The sequence below is a fragment of the Doryrhamphus excisus genome, chromosome 1, assembly GCF_030265055.1.
Source record: "Doryrhamphus excisus isolate RoL2022-K1 chromosome 1, RoL_Dexc_1.0, whole genome shotgun sequence".
Classification (NCBI taxonomy): Eukaryota; Metazoa; Chordata; class Actinopteri; order Syngnathiformes; family Syngnathidae; genus Doryrhamphus; species Doryrhamphus excisus.
The window spans coordinates 13,814,854-13,837,406 of NC_080466.1; the positions used below are offsets into that span (position 1 = coordinate 13,814,854).

At 47.8% G+C, this 22,553-nt stretch overlaps 5 protein-coding genes across 7 annotated transcripts; all 5 read left to right on the forward strand.

The window, feature by feature from the left end:
* Positions 1-149: 149 nt before the first annotated feature.
* clrn2 (clarin 2) lies at positions 150-2,308 on the forward strand. Its single transcript, XM_058074537.1, has 3 exons — positions 150-638; positions 1,198-1,377; positions 1,464-2,308. The coding sequence occupies exons 1-3, from the start codon at positions 386-388 to the stop codon at positions 1,730-1,732; spliced, it is 702 nt and encodes a 233-aa protein (XP_057930520.1). The 5' UTR covers positions 150-385; the 3' UTR covers positions 1,733-2,308.
* A 632-nt stretch (positions 2,309-2,940) lies between these two features.
* Positions 2,941-7,445, forward strand: lap3 (leucine aminopeptidase 3). The gene is made up of 13 exons (XM_058074536.1): positions 2,941-3,150; positions 3,264-3,379; positions 3,953-4,007; positions 4,068-4,173; positions 4,257-4,416; positions 4,949-5,113; positions 5,798-5,956; positions 6,015-6,139; positions 6,223-6,311; positions 6,377-6,479; positions 6,736-6,815; positions 6,886-6,998; positions 7,071-7,445. The coding sequence occupies exons 1-13, from the start codon at positions 3,058-3,060 to the stop codon at positions 7,255-7,257; spliced, it is 1,551 nt and encodes a 516-aa protein (XP_057930519.1). The 5' UTR covers positions 2,941-3,057; the 3' UTR covers positions 7,258-7,445.
* Positions 7,446-7,710: 265 nt separating this feature from the next.
* Positions 7,711-9,329, forward strand: med28 (mediator complex subunit 28). Its single transcript, XM_058087362.1, has 4 exons — positions 7,711-7,914; positions 8,353-8,419; positions 8,507-8,619; positions 8,713-9,329. Exons 1-4 carry the CDS (start codon positions 7,756-7,758, stop codon positions 8,914-8,916), a joined length of 543 nt encoding a protein of 180 aa, XP_057943345.1. The 5' UTR covers positions 7,711-7,755; the 3' UTR covers positions 8,917-9,329.
* Positions 9,330-9,520: 191 nt separating this feature from the next.
* On the forward strand, positions 9,521-18,207 carry klhl2 (kelch-like family member 2). Its single transcript, XM_058087347.1, has 16 exons — positions 9,521-9,708; positions 9,818-10,835; positions 12,258-12,377; positions 12,647-12,753; positions 12,843-12,964; positions 13,222-13,384; positions 14,103-14,212; positions 14,298-14,414; positions 14,675-14,824; positions 14,888-15,005; positions 15,082-15,279; positions 16,208-16,309; positions 16,415-16,543; positions 16,606-16,746; positions 16,818-16,961; positions 17,046-18,207. The coding sequence occupies exons 2-16, from the start codon at positions 10,777-10,779 to the stop codon at positions 17,072-17,074; spliced, it is 1,809 nt and encodes a 602-aa protein (XP_057943330.1). The 5' UTR covers positions 9,521-9,708; positions 9,818-10,776; the 3' UTR covers positions 17,075-18,207.
* A 258-nt stretch (positions 18,208-18,465) lies between these two features.
* Positions 18,466-22,114, forward strand: msmo1 (methylsterol monooxygenase 1). Of its 3 annotated transcripts, none has more exons than XM_058077680.1 (6): positions 18,466-18,585; positions 19,356-19,643; positions 19,719-19,867; positions 20,573-20,699; positions 20,777-20,931; positions 21,703-22,114. In XM_058077680.1, the coding sequence occupies exons 2-6, from the start codon at positions 19,389-19,391 to the stop codon at positions 21,878-21,880; spliced, it is 864 nt and encodes a 287-aa protein (XP_057933663.1). In that variant the 5' UTR covers positions 18,466-18,585; positions 19,356-19,388; the 3' UTR covers positions 21,881-22,114. The 3 variants fall into 3 exon arrangements, with proteins under 3 accessions (XP_057933663.1, XP_057933683.1, XP_057933672.1); XM_058077700.1 differs by having other exon boundaries at positions 18,467-18,585; positions 19,359-19,643; XM_058077689.1 differs by lacking the exon at positions 18,466-18,585 and having other exon boundaries at positions 19,193-19,643.
* The last annotated feature ends 439 nt before the right edge of the window (positions 22,115-22,553 follow it).

A 22,553-nucleotide genomic window follows, 5' to 3' on the forward strand; every position in this document is an offset into this window, starting at 1 on the left:
CAAGTTTGTGTCATGTGTCATGCTGACACAAATTAAGCATGCTGCTATGGTTTTAATAAGGTCAGCAATTATATGATGCACTTGGAAAGGTTATTTATTGATTTATAGCCTTCGTACGGATGCTGGGCTGAAAAAAGAGGACCAGGCAGGCAGGATTGAGTTTCTCCCAGAAAGGGATCCCTTTGACCGCCATAGATTCGGTTTCTCCTCGCCAATGACTCACAGAAGCAACGCCTCTGACTGGGATTAGCACGATGGCCATTCCCTTTCTAATTTAACTTTAATTTATACACAGTAAACTCATGGTGGTGGACGGGGGCTGTGCGAGGTCGCTCCCCGGCGTCGTGATCCCTCTCCCGGGGAGACATGGCTTCGTCGTGGTAGGATGCCTTCGCTGTGGAAACGGATAAGCTTCTCGGGCGCCTCGGTGCTGTGTGTCGGCTCCGTGGCCCTGCTGCTCGTGGCCCTGTCCACGGAGCGGTGGGTCACCGGAAGCATCTTGTGCAAAACCGGGGCCGAGATCGTCAACGCGTCCAACCCCGAGTTGGATCTGTTCACCGGAGACGTGTACTATGGTCTGTTCCGGGGAGGGAAGACGAAGAGGTGTGGACTCGGCACCAGACGCTCCAAAATCCACAGTAAGTGTTAGCAAAGGTACAGTGGATGTGACCGCAGTCCTTGCCAGATCCAGTACACATTGGTCTTCTTGTATTTCAATATAATAAGCACTCGGGGGCATCAGACATCTGGAACAATTCTACTTTTTATTCTGACAAAGGCAACTTTCATAACCACCCCAGTGAGGATGGGTGGCATGGAAAGGGAATGCATCATCTTGTTATAAAGTAAACACTGCTTTACAATACTGCCATCTAGTGATCATCTTGAGGTACAGCATGTGAGAGCGATGCAGAGCATTTGGTGCAATCTTTGTTTCCACGTGAGCTCAGGGGCGCTTGATTTGCTCACCCTGGTGGCACAGTATGGGTAATCTCGCCTGGGTTATCGGTACTACTTTCGATGTTATCGGATTTATCAGTATGACGTCACAATTCCCTTTCACATAATTATTTCTTCTGTTTCCTGAACATTGCACAGGCTTTATAGCATCGTTATTTCAATTCTTACTGCATGTGCTTGTTGACGCTTATTGATAATGTTTTTGTGATGTGTGTATTTGCGTGTTTGTTCATGCAGTCTTCCCGAAGCTCGTGCGCACGTTGAACGGTGGCCTTCACGTGATGGTCATCCTCTTCCTGCTGGCGGCCGTGTGCTTCGCGCTGGTCAGCCTGTCCTTCAGCATCTACAACGCACGCAGAGTCCCCTACCAGAGCATCAAGGGTCACAAGGGACTCTACCTCTGGAACGCCATCGCTGGTGAGCGACATTCAACTCTTTGTTTGCTTGCAAGACAACATCCGTTCATTATCGGCATGGCCATCCTCCATATTTTCTCCCCGCAGCGCTGTTCGGCACCCTGGCAGTGCTCTGCTTCCTGGCGGCCCTGAGGCACCACAATCTCACAGAGCGCGTGGCCAACTACCAGGAAAACCTCTTTGTCCTGGTCGTCCTGGACGACAGCGTGGACTGGTCCTTCTGGCTGAGCGTCGCCAGCGTTGCGACGCACATCGCTGTCTGCGGAGTGGTGGCGATGAGTCGCATCAAGCTGCCTAAGCCGGAAGTCAAGATGCCAGAGGAGCCCACCATCTCAGCTCTGGACCTGCTCTACTGATATGATGGTGCCAGTGATGTGGTCTTTCTGATTTGTCGTCATAGATGCTGTGTAGATTTCCCTCTGCAATAATGCCAAGTACTTTAGATGCGGAATCACGACAAACACTGCTGTGATTGGCTGGCCACCAGTCCAGGGTGGACCCCGCCTCTCGCCCCAAGACAGCTGGGATAGGCTCCAGCATGCCCGCGACCCTCGTGAGGATAAGCGGTAGAAAATTGATGGATGGATGGTTTGCGTTCGCGTCGCTGTTCACACTCAGGACTGGAGTCCACTGGCAGGCGGACCGAGACCCATCTGTCAGGAGGTTTGGGCTGCCTGTGGGTTCTGGTCTTGGTTGGGTGAACTGCATCCACACGTGATTAAACAAACCGTACGAGCAGAGCCAACGGACCTGAGTCTGTTATAACCGGAGCATAAATGGCCAGAGTGGAGTAGGGTTGCCAACTTCCTGAAAAATCATGTTTTTGTGTGGGAAACCAATTTTGTACTATTTGACACAAACTTGAGTGAATTTGCTGCATGGTTTAGAATGAGTTAGCTTAATAGTGCATTTGTGTCCAACCTCCATCACTATTAAAGATACTTTGACAAAAACAAAGGAAAGGCCAGCAATTTTTTTTTGTGAGACCCCTTGGGGAAACCCCTTGGAGAGACCTCTTGGAGAGACCCCTTGGAGACACCCCTTGGAGAAATCCCGTGGAGAGACCCCTTGGAGAGACCCCTTGGAGAAACCCCTTGGAGAAACCCCTTGGAGAGACCCCTTGGAGAGCCCTGTGATGGCGCCACTGTCATAAGGCTGGACGAGTGGACACTTCCACACACAACTAGTGTTTTGAGGACAAGGCATTAGTGGAATAACAATGACACTAATAGGTTCCAGCATACATCCTCGGTCCTAGCTAGGATAAGCGGTATAGAAAACGGATGGATGGACAATGACACCAATAACACTTAGCTTCCCTGTGGGACAACAAGCTTCCCAGGTAGGCGTCAGGGAAGCACCACTTTTTTTCTGTTAAATTTACGACTTTTTTACGAAGTTTTTATTGTAAATTGACATGATATATGTTGATGTTCTAACTACATATACAGTAGGTATAGAGACATTTGATTTTATCTTAATTAAGTCGTGTTTATATTATTTTGACGTAAATAATAAAATGTAAACAAAAGTAGTAGACGTAGTCGCTAGTGGATGACGTCACAAGCAAGCGCCTTCCAGCTGGCTCCATGCTGCTGCTGTGACAACACTTGTCGACGACCTTTAACACTTTTGAGTTGCCGTCATTTGTACTTTGCTCCTCCATGATCTCCAGGTAACCATGTTACTTCTGCGGAGATCCGTCTTTGCTGTGGTGAGGACGAAGTCCTGTCGCTCATTTTGTTCCTCAGAAAGTCTCCAGATGGACAGAAAAGTGAGTCGTAGGAGCGAACATATAAGCTAGCATGCACATTAGCATTAGCATTTCAGCCTCTAGATGCTTTGCGGTTGCTGTGCACAAGCTAAATCGTGTTTATTTCTATGTAGGGTTTGGTGCTGGGAGTGTTCCAGAAGAAGGGGAAGGAGGGCAGCCTTCAACTGACGGAGGCCGCAGCAGGTTTTGACCGCCAAGTGTCTGGGAAACTCTCCGAACTGCTCAAAATGTTTGTTAATGCATCCTCTTTCTCAACGTATTCGTACTAAGTCCTAATCATACATCGACTCTTTAAATGATCAAAAGAATGCATAAAATACTTATATGTAAGTAGAAAGGGATTGAAGTTGTGTTTCCCTGTACAGTGGTGCTTTGGTTAACGCAATTGACCCTTCCTTAAACCAAAATGTACTCTAACCAAAGCAAAATTACCTATAGAAAGTAATGTAACTTCAATTAATCAGTTCGACACCCAAAAATGTTAACTCAAAATACATTTAATTGACAATAATTGAAGTTTCACATGCAAAAAATGATACAAGAATAACTGCAAATAGCACATTACACCTGGAATTGTTTTTTCATTTGTCAAACTCCATTTAAAATGTTATTTTTAATCAAATAATTTGTAGGGTTTTTTGTGGGTGCATCCATTTTGCATTTGCTTGGGTTCTTGGAACATAACCATTGTGAACAGAGGTGGATTTTAGCTTTGTAGGACACCAGAAGACGTTCTTATAAATTTGTAACAGTGCTCTGCTCCAGAATGGAAAGAGGATAACACGATCTTCTGTTGCCACAGTTCCGGACCGGCTCTCCGGAAGGGAAAAAGCAGAGTCTTCTACGGAATCCACAAGGTAAGAAAATAGTAGCGTTAGAAGAAAGCCAGACTTCCAGACTCATGGCGTTTTTGCCAGGACTTCCCGTGCGTGGCTGTGGTGGGTCTGGATGACATCACAGCAGGCGTCTGCGGGGCAGAGAACTGGGACACCGCCAAGGAGAACATCCGCCAAGCCGTGTCAGGTAAGACGCTGTGCTTGTCTCACGTTGAGGATATGACGCTAACGTTTGTGACACGGTTGACAGATGTTCTTTGGTCTTTTCAGCCGGCTGCCAGGCGCTCCAGGAACTGGAGGTGACGAGTGTGGAGGTGGACGGCTGCGGCCATGCCCAGTCGGCAGCAGAGGGCGCCCTTCTGGGCTTGTTTCAGTACGACCAGCTGAAGTCCAAGAAGAAGTCCAAAGTGAGCGTGCAACCTCATGAAAGGTAGATCTGCTGTAAAATAGAATTAGGACTCCTTCACCACCATCCTGACTCAAATAGTTTTCTCAACTGCAGAGAGTACCATGTGTCTGTCAGAGGGAATGCATGTACTGGGGCTGGTGTAGAAATACATTATTATATTAATATATACTTCCTTGTTTAACCTGACTGCCTTCAATGATTTGCTGCAATATAAGATTCAATCTTGGAACGTTTTCATAGTTAAGGCATAGGAAAGCAGTTTGACTTCCTAAATACACTTTTTACCTTCATTAGAGCCCTGTAGACATGAAATAACACCCCCACAGTCACTCCTATTATTCATTGTTTACAACACAATGCAACTCTTACGCTGCAGGGACGTGAAATGCCGCAAGCTAACTTGTTAGCCTCAAGTTAATTTCTTCTAAACTTAAAAAACAAAAAAATGACCACTTCCACATGGAATGGGAGGAGAACTTTTTTCACTCTTACCATGCAGTGTTAAGGGAATGTCACGTCAGCCAATGTCTTGTGTGTGTGTGCTTGAACTTAGTGCCGACTCGACAGCGTGGGCGAAAGGAGTCCTGTATGCAGAAGGACAAAACCTGGCCCGCCTCCTCATGGAAGCCCCGGCCAATCACATCACACCCACTGCTTTTGCCAACACCATCCAAGAGAAGTTAGTGCAGCATGGCAACCGGGTCGTAGTGCACAAGAGGTTTGTTTATTGCTGATTTATGACTGAGATTACAGTTGCTAGGCAGATTACAGCAGCCCCATTGGCCAATAGAAACCTGCCCAGTAGGCTGTATAAATGACTGAACTGGAAAAGGCACCAAGTTCCATACCCCCCCCCCCCCCCCCCCACATTGTGATTTACAGCATAAATATTTGTCCTACATTTTATCTACGTATTTAGATTCCTAGTGAAGTGTTTTTATGTGTCGACCCATGAAAATTGTAAAACTGCTAGCATTCGAACATTACACCTAGCATAATAGTGGCTACCTATGAAATGGATAAAAATGCTCCTATGCTAATGTTAGTATGCTAACACCTAGCCTGATGGTGTTACGTGTTCATACAAGTGTCTACACAGGAAAGAGCTAAAAATGCTAGTATTCAGATGCTACCACCTAGCATGATAGCACAATATACAGGGAAGGCTTTCCCATTTCCCACAATTCCTGAAGACTTCAACCAAATCCACTCAGAACTTTTGAAGTTATCAAAACAACCTCTGTGCTGCACTTGGCGGAGGTCATGAAGCCTCATTTAACCACGCATCATTTCACAATAGAATCACAGCTCTGTATTAAATATGACAAATATTACAAATATGAAATATGCATACTGGATGGTAAGAAAAAATAGCCCACACCCTACTGATGCACACGTTCAGATCCCAGGCATGGATAGAAGAGCAAGGCATGGGAGCGTTCCTCAGCGTGTCCAAGGGCTCAGAGGAGCCCCCCGTCTTCCTGGAGCTGCATTACAACGGGTCCCCCGACAGCAAGCAGGCCCCGCTGCTCCTCGTGGGCAAGGGCATCACCTTCGACAGGTAAGCGCAGCACAGCACATGTGTGTTTGCACCGTTTGCATACATTTTCTCTCTGCAGCGGCGGCATTTCTCTCAAGCCTTCCGCCTCCATGGATATGATGCGGGCCGACATGGGCGGAGCCGCCACCGTGTGCGCGTCCGTCATCACGGCGGCGTCCCTCAAACTGCCGCTCAACATCATTGGTGGGCATCTTTACAGGCGCCAGTCAGTATGAGTGATAGTTGATATTGAATGTGTGTGTGTGTGTGTGTGTGACCCCCACCAGGTCTGGCCCCGCTGTGTGAGAACATGCCCAGCGGAAAGGCCACCAAACCGGGTGATGTGGTCACGGCCAAGAATGGAAAAACCATCCAGGTATGTGGACCTGGCATGCGTACATTTCCATTCCTGTTCCTCTGGTGATGATGTTGCTTGTGCAGGTTGACAACACGGATGCGGAGGGAAGACTGATCCTGGCTGACGCACTTTGTTACGCACACACCTTCAACCCCAGAGCTGTTGTCAACGTGGCCACATTGACAGGTGCAATGTTTACATGTCCTTACGGAGTCGGTGCTCGTACGTCGGCTCCATTCATTTCAAGCCTTTAGAATCATCATGGCACCAAATGGGATCTCAATAGGGACAACATTTTGAATTTTGACACATTTTTGTTCGACTCCGGTTTGCCGGCTACCCCGTTAGATTGCCCACCTCCACAGAAATAACACTCCAGATGTCTGGTGTGATACATTGTAGTTGTTTGTGAGCATACGTTAACTTGAAATGGGTCTCCAAGGTGCAATGGATGTTGCGCTGGGATCGGCAGCGACCGGAGTCTTCACCAACTCTGATTGGCTGTGGGAGGAGCTACACAAGGTCTGCGGTAGAAACAGACACACGCTTCCCCCGGCGCTTCCCGTGTGACACACAGACTGCGTGTGTGCAGGCTAGCGTGGTGACAGGCGACCGGGTGTGGCGGATGCCTCTGTTCCAGCACTACACCAAACAGGTGACCGACTGCCAGCTGGCAGACCTCAACAACATCGGCAAGTACAGCCGGTACGTATCTGGCCACCTCTGCGATGGGAGCGGCGGAGGAAGTTTTTAACTGTGCAACGAGTTCCCTTGCAGGTCCGGCGGAGCGTGCACGGCCGCCGCCTTCCTCAAAGAGTTTGTCACGTCCCCGCATTGGGCTCACCTGGACATCGCCGGGGTGATGAGTAACAAAGATGAAATCCCCTATCTGAGGAAGGGCATGTCTGGAAGACCCACACGCACCCTGGTGGAGTTTGCAGGCGCTTTGGCTCATCAGGGATAAATCACCAAAACACGCAACATGCCAGTTGCATGGCGACGTCTTGGCGACATCTTGGAAGAAAAAAAATGAACATAATTCAAGCCGTTTATTCAGCACTGTATGAATGATGTAGTACTAATAAATTATTACAAACTGGGGTATTGTGATACAACTTTGTACAAAATGTGTATACAGTAGGGCTGATTAAAAAAATCGAATTAATCATTCATTCATCATTTGCAAGTACGTGAAATATGGCCTTTCCATTGTTTTAATGTATTTTAAGAACAAAAAGATAAACAGCAGGACACAATTATGTATTAACATTATTTATTCTGCTCCAAATTAACTGTAAAGTAGATGTTTTTGACAGGCCTAGAATCCAGATGTTATTTTATTATGCTATACTGAAATGTAGTGTTTACTTTACATTGTTTACTTTGACGCCAAACCAGACTCCTTTACTGGTTCCTCTGCGCATGCGCATTCACCAGCTAGCAAGTTGGAACTGCACGAGTAATGGCGTCGTCCATGAGCGGGATGTTCCCGGGTCAACAACCGCCCACTGCACATCCCGTGGCCGGTGCGGGTGGACCGGGCCAACCCGGATTCCCCGGTACGGCGAACCGGAGCCAGGGAAGCAACACGCTGGTAGATGAACTGGAAGCGTCCTTCGAGGTGGGATGCTAATAGGCTAACTTGCCTTAGCCGCTTATGCTAGCTGTTATGAGCATGTCTGCCTTCAGGTGATGGTGAACGTCTTTATACTTATACCATTGTGGTTACATAGCATTTACTTTGTACATATTTAAAACGTCAGTTTTAAAAGTTACAAGTTGTAGGTTTTTTTATTATAGGAACGTCTTAATTTATGCCTCACAGTAGCGTTGCTTTCAGGTGCAAGTCAGACTGTGGAAAATAAGCGATTCCGGTGTCCTCGTTTTTTTTTTTTTCATGTAAATTCTTCAATTGTCATGATGCAGTAGTATTACGTAATTGCATGAATGAATCTGTTAAAAACAGGCCGTCATTTTGATGTTACATTTGCTCCACATTTAATATTGTAGGTGTACCTAATGACTAAGATGACGTCTTTTCCATACATTCGTTTTTCAGGCGTGTTTCGCATCGTTGGTCAGCCAAGACTATGTCAACGGCACCGACCAGGAGGAGATCCGAACCGGTCCGTGAACACCTCTGTTTGATATTCTTCTAAGACACTGATGTGCTTGCATTTAGCATAATAAGGTTTTGTGGGTGCGGCTTACAGGTGTGGACCAGTGCATCCAAAAGTTCCTGGACGTGGCCCGGCAAACGGAGTGCTTCTTCCTGCAGAAAAGGCTTCAACTATCTGTGCAGAAACCAGAGCAGGTGGTCAAAGAGGTACCAGCGACGTGATGATGGCCATTTGCCGCCGCCAGTTTTGGTGCGGCTCTTTTGTTCACGCGACCAAAAGCGTCACCTTTCTCTCTCCAGGATGTGTCGGAGCTCCGCAACGAGCTGCAGAGGAAGGAGATGCTGGTTCAGAAGCACCTGTCCAAGCTGCACCACTGGCAACAAGTGCTGGAAGACGTGAGCGGACAGCATCGCAAGCCCGCAGACCTCCCGCCTCCGGGACCGCTGGCCTTCCTGGAGCAGGCGTCTGCTAGTTTGCCTCCCGCCCCTTTGAAGCCAAACTAAGCCAGCAGAAGGAGCGCTTCGCAGTTCATCTGGAGAAAAGAACTCTGTTGACGTGGAGTTTGGGATTCGGGACTCTTCTTGCCAGCCAAATGAGTGAGTGAATGGGAGCTTTAAAAACCCAAAACTGGACACCTACTTTGCAATGTGCAACACCCCCACCTGCAGGACGGGAGTGGAACTGTAACCACCTGCGCATGATTATGCCATCAAATGATTCAGATGGTACTCTACTGTTTGAAGGACTATTAAAACCATGCTGAATATTTGGAAAATATCATTATGATCCTTACACTGCTTTGTACCACAACTGCTGTTTTGTAGTTTATGTAGTATTAATGTAGTATTTCTTAGTTGGTGGGAGAGGGGTTGGATGGAGGCCGTTGATTTGCTGTGGCAACCCCTGAAGGGAAAAGCCAAAGGAGAGAAGAAGAGTCAAGTCAAGTTTATTTATATAGCCCTTAATCACAAAAGAGCCTCAAAGGGCTTAACAAGCAGGCAACAGAAGAAGACAGACAATAGACGACAAACGACATCCCCTGATCTGAACCCCCATCAGGGCAAGGAAAAACTCAAAACCCATTAGGGAAAAAGAAACCTTGAGAAGGGACCGCAGATGGGGGAATCCCCCTTCTAGGATGACCAGGCTGCAATGGATGTGGAGAGGTTAACATGTGACAGTTAAATATAAACATAGAGTATAATAGTCCAGGTCCAAGATGTGATGCCATTAGGACAGTTGGGCAGCCACGGGTCTTGAGATGATCACTATCCCTCTGCTGCAGCGCCTCCAAGGTAGGCCACGACCGATGTCCAGTTTCGTCAAGAGTATTTCTTAGCTGTGTTTTGACTGTAAAAGCAAGTTTTCACTGTGGACTGCTCTCTTTGTCTTTTCTGTCACCAGTGGATTTATCAGCTGCTGGGATTTATAACGAGGCCGTGGTCTTCCTCGTGTTTACATGAAGGTTGCAGAGAGCACCGCTGATAATCATCATTTCTTCTCTTTTTCACTGTTGATGTGTTCTTTTCATTTCTTTAATGAAATGAGCACAATGCCTCAAATGTATTTATTTATTTATTGACTTTCCACTGTGATGGCGGTCACCCCTATGGAAAATTCAACAATGTAGCTCACAAAAATCACCACAGATCACACCGGTGTATTAGCTAAGAAATGTTCCCTCTCACGTGTATGACGTCACATGTCGTTCCCGTAAATTAATGACTTTATTCTCCAAATCTGGAGGTTTTAGTGGCCATCGTGGTACATACATATATACATATATACCACTGGCTCACCACTACAGGTGGTTAATAATTCTCCTGGCATTCAATTAAGAAGCCTCTGTTGAAAAGTGGAGAAAAATAATTTTTGGCTTTTTTGGTTGTAATGTTATTCCCAGTTTCCCCTCATGTACGGCGGCCGGGAAGGGTCGGCTGCAGTGCTTCCGGTCTTCCATCGCCAGGGGGCGATAGCGTTTCCTTGGCGAACATCTTGGGGGCAGCGAGGACCGTCTTTGCCGACGCGTCCTTGTTGTGTGTGCGTCTAAAGCAGTAATTGGAGAAAAAATAACATGTCGCCGTGTCCGTCCTCTCACCCAGGAGCGAGGATAGCACCACGCCGTGGACGTTAAACTCTCCTTTCGTCCCCTCCAGCTCCCTCGGAGGGTTAGCATACAAGCTTGCTAGCAGCTCCTCTCGGGCTAGCCGGCTCTTAGCGGCAGCTGCATCCGCCCGGAGTGTCACTGCAGTCGGGCTCAGATGAGGCAGCCCGCTGGGTAGAGCCAGGCTGCCGTCGGTGTGTGTCACCGCTTCTGGACCAGCTAACCCCCCCGAAAACAAAGACAGGACGGTTGATATGGAATGGTGCATGCCGCTGGGCCAAGTTTGAATACAACCGGAATCATGGACGGTCATCCACTGTGAGTAAGAAATAATCAAATAAGCGTCCGTGCGGTGACGGATGGTGCCGCATTGGGCAGGCAACACGGGAGGGGGATGCGAGGGGGGGTTCTGCTTGCATGGCATCCCGCGTTATTAGCATGTTGCCGGGATATTTGCTGTGTGGAAACTGTGTAACCGGGTTTGCGTGGGTGTGTTTTTGTGCGCAACAGAAGCAACGTGATGTGTTTGAACGCAACACGTCGACACTGTGACAAGTGCTCGCTGTCACCATGCAGCCTTCACGGCTTTTTAATTGGTGCAACCCCCCCCAACCCCCCCATTCTGGCATGTCCCGATTGAATTTGTCATGTTTCTTTGCATTGTTCGACATCTTTATTGCCACCTGGGGACACGCGTGCAACGTCAACACACGCGTTTGTTTTTTTGTCCTAAAATGAAGTGTAAGCGGTGGCCACAACATTAGGTACACCCACGAGAGCCACAATCTTTGTTGTAAATGGAGATAGAAATGTAACAATGTGTGTTATTGTTGTACTTGTACACGTGCACTGCATCACGTTTTAATATTTTTAGTCAATCAATTAAAATATTTGATTTGATTGAGATTTAGTTTGTATTTAGGTCCCAATTGATGGCCAGTTTTTATCTATAATAAGCAGGAATGTAATGTCTTTATGGTATGCATCAAGGTACAGTGGCGGAGCCCCCATTGTTTCATTTGGGGTGGCCAAAGGGTGACCGTTACGCCCTTAAGTTGATACCTGAAATGTGGGGTGGCTTTAGAGTCCTGTATCAAACAGGATTTGTGCTATTTGTGGTAACGTTGCCAGCATGTACACATTGATGCTAGCAAACATAGTTTGACTCTTGAATACGCTTGTATGCTTCTGTGTTCTCCATTTTCCTGGTTTCAGTTTGCATTCAGTCAGTACAGTACACATACATAAATAGGTAGTAGTACCATTTACACCAAAGTATTTCAAACGGGGGGAAGAAACATTTAGTTTGACACGATACATCATCAATAGCACCAATGAGATGCTTTCCCAGTGTCTAGCTAGCGCGTCCATTGTTGCCTTCAGCCACGGTGACATTGACACAAGCCCCCTAGTTGCTGTCCTCGGCGATGCCTGCCGCTAACTAGCATCTCCTAACCTGAATTTCATCTTGCAGTTGAAAGCAGGAATGACTGCTTGGTTGGGCCACGCCTACCCAAGGTAGCGCTGTACAAATGACCATAAAAAAGTAGCACCGGTGCTCCACTAGCTTGGCTTGTACTCAACGGCCAGTAGATACAAATACTACAACTTTGGTCTGGTGGGGAGAGTGAAGCTAAACGTAGCTATGTGTGTGTGTCTGTGTGTGTCTGTGTGTGTCTGTGTGTGTCTATGTGTGTGTCTCTGTGTGTGTCTCTGTGTGTGTGTGTGTGACAATCCCAGGTGCACCAGACTTTGTCCACACACGCTGGACAAAGAAGACGGCGTGGAGAGACAAGGTCCAGTCACGCTCAACCCTCGCCACATGAGGAAGGCTTTCAAAGTCATGAACGAACTGCGCAGGTAAGACTGGGCGGGGGCGGGGCCAAGTGTCGGCAGCGGTAGCGTACCGTAGCTACAGCGCTAACACGACACTCGGGCGTCTTGGCGGTAGACAAAGCGAGGGAGAGGCCCCAGATTCCCTTACGTTTGATGCGCCTGCTTCGCAATGTCACGTCTTTCCCCCGGTGCCGGCAGCACTCGTGCGCCCCTTTGGTGCTCCAGTACACCCTACTCTTGAACTATTTCAATTTTCTTATCATAATTATCACACTCTCAAAATGTGCCCCCAGCCAGAGCCTGCTGTGCGATGTGACGATAGTGGCGGAGGACGTGGAGATTGGCGCTCACAGAGTGGTCCTGGCCGCCGGGAGCCCTTACTTCCACGCCATGTTCACGGGTACCCTCCACCCCACCCCACCCCACCACACCCCCTCTTCTCTTGTCTTTCCAAACCGGGATGGGACGTTTTGTTTGCTTGTGCGCCAGGAGAGATGGCGGAGAGCCGAGCCAAGCGAGTGAGGATAAAGGAGATGGACGGGTGGACGCTGGGGCTGCTGGTGGACTACATCTACACGGCTGAGATGCAGGTCACTGAGGACAACGTGCAGGTAGGACGTGTACTCTTCTTCTTTCTCGTTTGAAAAATACAATGGATCAAATATTGGGATTTCACTGTCGAAAATTACTTTTTTCAAGAAGTTGTCATTTTTGGAAAGTTAAGTTGTGGAAAAAACATACTGTTGCGAGACTGAAGTCAAAGATGTCATTTTGCTAGCATAGACTTGAAATATTAGAGGAAAAGGACTTTTGGCCAAGTCAAGTCACGCCGTCTCCTCAAGCTTTGACTTCCTGCTTTGCCCTGCAGGCTCTGCTGCCGGCCGCGGGTCTCCTCCAGCTGAACGAGGTGAAGAAGGCGTGCTGCGACTTCCTGAGCTCTCAGCTCCACCCCTCCAACTGTCTGGGCATACGAGCCTTCGCCGACCTGCACGCCTGCTCGCAGCTCCTCACGCAGGCCAACAGCTACGCAGGTGCCCCGCCCACCCCGCCCTGCCCCGCCCACCCCGCCCCATGACTTGAAAAGATTTACTTTGGTTTCTTTTCATAATATTAACACTTATTATATTATATATTAACATTACCACTACCACAAAAAATAGATCTATTTGAAAACATTTCAACATATGAAAAATATACATGTCATGTCATTATGACATTAAAAATAAGGTATTAAAGGTATTAAAGATAATATTATTAAATAATGTTCCCACATTTTCTTTTCACAATATGACTTTATTCGCAGAATTTTATAACATCATATCCCAAAAATGAGTTTTCTTTATTTTCATAACATTGCAACTTAAAAAAATATTGTTTTCTTTAATATTTGAACTCTATGCTGGTCATTACCATCTTTAATCAATGAAAAAGTATACGCATATGTTGTCATTGTGTATTAAAAATTGGTGTTATGTTTATGAAAAATAATTGACTTTATTCCCATATTATAATATAATAAGGAAAAAAAATTAAAAAAAAATACAATAAAAATAAAATAAAAAACTTTTCTCCCATTAACTTCACAATATTATGACTTAAAAAAATATTTATAACTCTATGCTAATAATATTAGCATTTGGAATATCAAAATGCACATGTAATATTTATTATATTTATTACAAATATTGAATACAATGTCTTTTTTTATTTGAGTTTAATGTTTGCTTCATTTTCTTTCCCTTCCCACAGAGCAACATTTCACCGAGGTGGTGGGGAGCGAGGAGTTCCTCAATCTGGGCATGGAGCAGGTTTCCAGCCTCATCTCCAGCGACAAACTCAGCATTCCCACGGAGGAGAAGGTGGGACCGCATGTCACCTCACGACACGACACGTCACCACTAGACACGCCAAGACACACGCAGCTCTCACCGTGTTCCTCTGCAGGTCTTTGAATCCGTCATCGCTTGGGTCAACCACGACAAAGATGTCCGCCAGGAGCACCTGGCTCACCTGATGGAGCATGTGCGCCTGCCCCTCCTCTCCAGAGAATACCTGGTGCAGGTACGCCCCCTTGCGGGACGGATGCTCCTTCTCTTTTTAAAGCCGTTTTCCCGCAGGACGTGGTGTGGAGGGAAAAGGTCCGTTCCGGGGTCAAACTGTGGCCGTTGTAAAGCCTTTAACTGTACAAAGCATAGATGTACTTTTGAAACGGGGAATACGGTTATTCAAGTACAAGACGTTTTTCATCTGCTTCTGCTTCCTTGGTGTTGAGCACTGGAAGAATGCCAACGTCTGATTGGTTCCTGTGTCTTCCATGTGAGCGGGTGGAGGAGGAGTCTCTGATTAAGAACAGCAGCGCCTGCAAGGACTACCTGATCGAGGCCATGAAGTACCACCTGCTGCCCGCTGACCAGCGAGCACTGATGAAGACGGCGCGTACGCGCATGAGGACCCCCGCCTGCTGTCCCAAGGTTCGATGCCAAAAACGTCCTTGTCGCATTTGGATGGCTCGCCTAACGTCTCCCCTCCCCCAGGTGATGGTGGTGGTCGGGGGGCAAGCCCCCAAGGCCATCCGGAGTGTGGAGTGCTACGACTTTGAGGAGCAGAGGTGGTACCAGGTGGCCGAGCTCCCCACCAGGAGGTGCAGAGCAGGTAGGCAGACGAGGACGCAAACTCCTGCTTAGCATGGACGCTAAGCCTGAAATAAAGGTTCATATTTCCTGTCCAGGGGTGGTGTACGTGGGCGGTTGCGTCTACGCCGTCGGGGGCTTCAACGGTTCCCTGCGTGTGCGCACGGTCGACTGCTACGACCCCATGATGGACCGCTGGACCAGCGTGAGCAGCATGCAGGACCGCCGGTCCACGCTGGGGGCCGCCGTGCTCAGCGGGCTGCTCTACGCCGTGGGGGGGTTTGACGGAAGCACAGGTGACGCCATGTTGTGTGTGTGTGTGTGTGTTATTTGTTACTCCTGGCATAGAAAAGGCATACAAAAACGGCAAAATGGCTACCAGGAAGTTAGCCAAGTGATCAGATTTGAGGGACATCAGTCTTTAAAGATGATGTCATCTTTTAGTGTCCTGCCCAGGGACACTACAACAGCAGTGGAGGGAGCCAGGCTTGAACTGTAGACCTTCTCTACCTTCCGAGCCACCGCCGTCCTAATTAATCACCAAGACGTTTGTAGCCTTGTTATTGGTTAGGATTTCTTCTTTCTCCGAATAAAAATAATGTAGGACCAAACTGAAAATTGGAGAAAAATGTAACCTTGAAGAAAATTCCCGAACCATCTCCATACCACAAGGCCTGGACTTTGGAAATAGCTACATCAAACGTCATGGAAATATGGGCCATTATTGTATTCCAAAAATCACATACAGTTTGAAATTCCGCAGTGTTTGCATGTTTAATGCAAACGTTTACTCGTCCCACTTTGTTGGACGGTACTTGAAGGCACCATGTAACTTTTCCCACCCTGCAGAGAGAGACTACTATTCTATTATTATTTGAAGCCTTTTTCATCCATCTTACATTTGCCCCCAAATTCGGATGCTATGTGGGGAGCACCACGGGAAAATGTGGGGGCTTTTTGGGGGCTTCGTCTTCCCCTGACTGCTGCTGGTGGATGGGGGCTCTGGATTCATTTAGTGCTTTTCCTGTCATGGCCTTCCTGTCCTCGTTTTATCCAATACATCATAAAAGTGAGGTGGCCATAATGTCCGTATTTTTTTCTGATGAGTTAAATCTTTCCCGGCGGGGAGCTAGCACGCTGCTAAGCTAGCAGCATTTGATGTTATTCGTCTGCGTGTGCTGGTGTAAGTTCCTTTGGGCTCAGATGTTTCGCGTGTCTCGGCAGGGCTGGCCACGGTGGAAGCGTACAACGCCAAGACGGACGAGTGGTTCCACGTGCTGCCCATGAGTACGCGGCGTAGCAGCGTGGGAGTGGGCGTCGTGAACGGTGAGGATCGCCATTGTCGCATCTCTTCCTGTCATCCGGTGGATTCATCGGACGACGGCAAGTTCGAGCCGCGTCCTTGAGTCTTTCCACGCGTGGTGTGTTCAGGCATCCTGTACGCGGTGGGAGGTTACGACGGCGCCACCAGGCAGTGTCTGAGCACGGTCGAGGCCTACAACCCGAAAAGCAACACGTGGAGCTACATTGCCGAGATGGGCACGCGACGCAGCGGCGCAGGTGTGTTTCGTTGAAGCGGGAAACATTCCACACGGCCTTCACGATGCTCGTGTCGTCTGCAGGCGTGGGCGTGCTGAAAGGCTTCCTCTACGCCGTGGGCGGCCACGATGGCCCTCTGGTGAGGAAAAGCTGCGAAGTGTACGACCCGACCGCCAACAGCTGGCGGCAGGTGGCCGACATGAACATGTGTCGCCGCAATGCGGGTGAGCCTCGCTGCAGCCGGGGGTGGGGTTTTACTTTGGAAGGCGGGCACTGCCACGCGGTCTCGTTTCAGGCGTGTGCGCCATCAACAACCTGCTCTACGTGGTGGGCGGCGATGACGGCAGCTGCAACCTGGCCTCGGTGGAGTTCTACAACCCCAACTCGGACAAATGGACGCTGCTGCCCAGCTGCATGAGCACGGGCCGCAGTTATGCAGGTGGGCGTGGCCTTACCCATGATGATGCTGATTGATTGACGGCAGCGTGGCCTCAGTTGATTGATTATTTGTTTAAATCCGCAGGTGTGACGGTGATCGACAAGCCCTTATGACTGCCGGCGACGTCTGCCACCGGTTAGAAGCTGAAACGCATTCCGCCGAGTTCTGATCTGGGATCTGTGGTTGTCCAACGCCTCCGTTTGGGGCGCACGGGGCGCTGACGTGCCAGACGATTGGAGGTGTTGCTAGTGATGATGACGACGGTGAAGGGTTTTTTTGCACTTACCGGGGCCGTCGGGGAGGTGGAGCCTGTGGTGTTTTAACCCGTCACGGGCGGAGCGGTGGTGTCGGCGAATCACTACTGACAGGAAGCTGGTAAAACTGCAGTAACTAAACGTGAATCGTGTTGACAACAGGAGGGGGCGGGACTAGCTGGTCTCATCGCCACGGGGGTCACCGTGTTTTTGTGTGCTTGCCTTTCAAGGTTCCTCACTGCTTGCCAACGTGAGCCTGGTGTGTGTGCGTGTGTGTGTGTGTGCGTGTGTGTGTGTGCGTGTGTGTGTGTGTGCGTGTGCATTCTGCATGGATGCAATACATGTGGCCTCTGACCTTTTGTGTTGTTTTTACGAGAGCGCCTGAATGTGACAGGATCCCCTGGCTGCTTCCTCCCACCCGTCTCTGATGCCTTTAGCGGCACGATGGGGCCGCCGGGCTGGAGGTCAGCCACACCGACCAATTACAGAAGGCTTTATGTGGTGTTTGGCACCCAAGCGTATTTTCTCTGAGGGAGGAGAAGCCTTAACCAAGACGTTCCCAAACGCATGCCAGCCTATAGCGGGCTGGAGGATGTATCAGTGCTGTACTGTTAGCGGGCAGTCATGTTTGCTCTGAACATTAACACCGCATGCTCCCCGAGCTCACCCCCTATGAACTGACATATTATGAATGTGCCATTCTCTTTATTTCAGGAAAGTGACCAAACGTCGACACTTTTTACGTTGCCCTGCTTCATGATTGCTCTTTTTTGTTCTGTGGAAAACTTGCTGTCCTAGTGACTGGTGTTGCTGTGTTCTTCTTGTCGGTGTATCGAGGAATGTCCGTGTTGGCTAATGACTTTGAATATGTTTCATTACATGTTTTATATATCGTTAATAAATATGAATGATATGCTTCTTGTATTTTAAAAAGCTGTGAAATGACAAGACAAGTGATCCGTTTTTAAAACTTTGCCAAATCAGTAAACTATTTAAATGGATTGTGTTCTTTGTATAGTGTTTTTTTATATGTATTTATATTTTTACATTATTTAATATGTTAAAATATATTGTATATAAATATATAATTTATTTATCCAATATTACAAAACAAAACATCGGTCCAAAAAAAGTACCTTTACCAGGAGGAACCGCCCCCAGTTGTTCTGCCACGCTGGCCTCTGATTGGCTGTTGCTGTGGAGACCCCCAGTCTCACTATCGTCGCTCCATTCCTTCAGCCAATCGGAGAAGCCTCTCTCCGCCCTGACGTCAGTCTCCTCTCCCGCTGGCCAATCACGATGTCCGATGCTAGAGTACTTCACGCGCGAGGCCACGGTCAGGTCTTACACGGCCCCGAGCTCGTGCTGAGGTGAGTAGTTTGATACGGCTAATGTACTAACAGTTAGCTAACAAGTTAAAAAGTGTGTTTCCTATTTGAAGCCTAAAGGAAATAAGTCTTTAATGTGCCTCCTTAGGTGTAAACTGTACAGTGTTACCACCCGTTGGTTGTACGAAAAAGCCAAAATGGCTAATAAAGTTAAATATTAACGTATAAATGGACATTCAGACATAATAATTAGTATTAAATAGCTCGAATGGTTCAATTGAAGGTTGAAAGGCTGAGCTAAGTTTAAGCAAGTTTTAAGTCAGCTTACATTGTGTTTGTCCAAAGTTCGAGCTGCTTTTCAGGACTTTAACGCAATTTATTGTGTCATAGAGCACAGATCCCCAACTAGGGCTACGCGTACCCCTAGAGGTACGCGACCACATTGCAGGGAGTACGTGGAAACGGAACGGTGTTTCACCGGGGAGACAATTAACTGCGACACAGCTGGGCCAAAATCAAAACAGTTGTGTTACACTCAACTTTTGATCTATAAATATGAGTGTGGGTATAGTATGGGGTACTTCAATGACAATTACGGTTAACTAGTAGTCATTATACATGAAGTGAAGTATTCCTTCCCTTTTTGGTAATCTTTGTCCCGAGTGTGTCCAGAGTGAATTAACTTATCACGGCAAGTAAACGCTGCGATAACAATGTTAGTACTATGCATGTCTGGCCAGATATCTTACTCGTGTTCTGCTGTGTACTTTACGCCGCACGTTGTTGAAAGGTTTCTAAATGGATGTGCTTAGCAGTCATCAGACCCCAGCCCCGCCTCATCCATCATGGAAGCCAACAGCACGGCGGACATCTTGAGCTCGGCCTACCTGGCAGCGGAGTACGTGGACGCCGTCCTGCCGGGGAACCCCCTGCAGCCGTCACTGAAGCACGCCTGGGCCTACATGCTGGACAACTACACCAAGTTCCAGATCGCCACCTGGGGCTCCCTGGTGGTGCACGAGCTCATCTACTTCCTATTCTGCCTGCCCGGCTTCCTCTTCCAGTTCATGCCCTTCATGCAGAAGTACAAGATCCAGCAGGTGTGTGCACGTGAAGATACGGAATGTTGTTGTTTGTGTCTCCTGTGCCGGGATCTCACCTGTTGGAATGTGCAGGACAAACCAGAAACGTGGGAGAACCAGTGGAGATGTTTCAAGATGTTGCTCTTCAACCATTTCTGCATCCAGCTACCTCTCATCTGTGGCACGTACTACTTCACCGAATTCTTCAACATCCCCTACGACTGGGACTCCATGCCGCGCTGGTCAGTGTCATGAATGGACAGGCTGCTGGTTCCATTACCTGTATGTAGAATGGACAGACTGCACGTTTCATTAGCTGTATGTGAATGGATAGACGTGTGTGTGTAGGTGACTTGTTACTGGTGATACCATTAGGTGTCTACACTGTGTGCCATGAATGGATAGACAGATGTGTGTATGTGGATGGACATATCAGTGTGACTATTACATGTGTATGTGAATGGACATACCGTTGTGACCATGATGTGTGTGCTTGAATGGACATACCAGTGTGACCATGATGAGTTGTGTGTACGTGAAGGGACATACAGGTGAGATCATGATGTGATGTGTGAATGGACATTCAGGTGAGACAATGATGCATGTATGTGAAAGGACATACCAGTGTGACCATGATGTGTGTGTGCTTGAATGGACATACCAGTATGACCATGATGTGTGTGTGTGTGTGTGAGTGAATGGACATACCAGTGTGGCCATGATGTGTGTGTGTGTGTGTGTAAATGGCCATACCAGTATGACCATGATGTGTTGTGTGTACGTGAATGGACATACAGGTGAGATCATGATGTGATATGTGAATGGACATACAGGTGAGACAATGATGCATGCACATGAGTGGACATACAGGTGTGACCATGATGTGGTGTGTGAATGGACATACCGGTGACCATGATGTGAGACATGATATGATATGTGGTGCGCAGGCCGTACATCCTGGCCCAGTGTTTGGGCTGCGCGGTGGTGGAAGACACGTGGCACTACTTCCTCCATCGGCTGCTCCACCACCGCAGGATCTACAAGTACATCCACAAAGTCCACCACGAGTTCACGGTGAGTTGACCCAGCCAGCCACATGAGACACATCAGTGTCACATCAGGTGACGGTTCCGCCCTCTCTCTTCCGCCAGGCGCCGTTCGGCATGCAGGCGGAGTACGCCCATCCTGCCGAGACGCTCATCCTCGGGGCCGGTTTCTTCATCGGCATCATGATCTTCTGCAACCACGTCTTCTTCCTGTGGGCCTGGGTGGCTTTCCGTCTGCTGGAGACCATTGACGTGCACAGGTAGGTGGGAAACAGCACAAATATTCATGGCGTGACCAGAAAGACAAGAAAACATGGCGATGAAGCGCTTCATTATTATTAAGATTATGCTGTCTAATGCGTGGTGTTGACCACTAGGGGGCGGCAGAGAACGCATTATTATTGCAGAATGCATTATTCCTTTATAGAGCGCCTAAAGAAAACCATTACATTACATGAAGATATAGTTGACTTTTAACTTTTTGTATTATATTTTTAAGAATAATACATATTAGCATTACCTTCCAAGCTGGGATTTGATCAAATATGATGAAGATTTATTTATTGTGGAGGATTGACTCTGATTAGAAAAATGATGTCAAGTGTTGCAAGTACAGTGTTCCCTCGCTCGACTGCACTTCGCTCTTTGGCTGATTTCTTTTAGTGCTTTATAAAAACAATTTCACACCACACAAACGCCGTTACAGGCCAAGTCTGACCCTCGAACTCAGTGAGTCACCAGCCAAGTACGTAGTTTGGTAAAATTCAAAGGAAATGTGAACTTTGAGAGTGTTTGAAGAAGAGAGAGGACCTGTTAATGCCTGTCTGAGAAAAGCCTTAAAACGTGTAATGATGCTAAACGACCACGGTTGGCTATTTTGGTAACCTATCCCCCACAGTAACGAGGGAACACTGTACACAGGAGTAGATTGGCCAGGTGTGCCAGATGTTGTGTCCGGTGTCTGTGTGATGAAACAAGACATGCATTAAAGAAAAGCCGGCGTCAAATGTTCTTCCTTGGTCCGCCCTCAGTGGCTACGACATCCCAATCAACCCGCTGCACCTGCTCCCGTTCTACGCCGGCTCCCGCTTCCACGACTTCCACCACATGAACTTTGTGGGCAACTACGCCTCCACCTTCACCTGGTGGGACAAGCTGCTGAAGACTGACAGCCAGTACAACAAGTATTTGCACAAGAAGGAGCAGTAAAGAAGAGGATCTGGATGGAAGGTCTTCTGTAGGCAGCAGCAGACTCCAATAAAAACCTCTATATTCTTCTTTTGCTACTTTATTTGGTCTTTAAGTGAGGAAGAACACATACAAGAAACTCTATAGACTCTGCACTTTACAGCACTGCCTTTTTTTCATCGTCTTTGTGGTGATCAGCCATCTTGGATTTGTTTGGTGTGTTTTCATGTGGGAATAAACGTGTTTGATAAAGTCCTTGTCTTGTAATGCTGCTGTGATTGGACAACATGCTAGCTTTTCCTCCACGCCCCCTGCTGCATCGAGCCCACATGCAGCAGCAGCTACCGGACAGGAAGCAGGTAAGCAGATGCCCATAAATGGGCATGCCATTAGGTATCTTACTATTGAGACTGACTTGTCGATTGTATATCGTTTTTTCAGAACTTCATTACTTCAATGATGGCTGTGGTAGACTTATAAGGAAATACAAGTGATATGTACTATTGTGGCCACTAGGCGGCAGTTATGGCACGATAGATTATTGAGACATTAGCTTACGTGACATTACCTTAACACAAGTCAGCCATGGCATGGCACACAAAAGTTATCCTCCCATCCCGTGTGGAAGTGCTACATTTACGGCTTTTTAACCCCCACCCACCATGTACATTTTTGGCAACAATGAAATCTAACA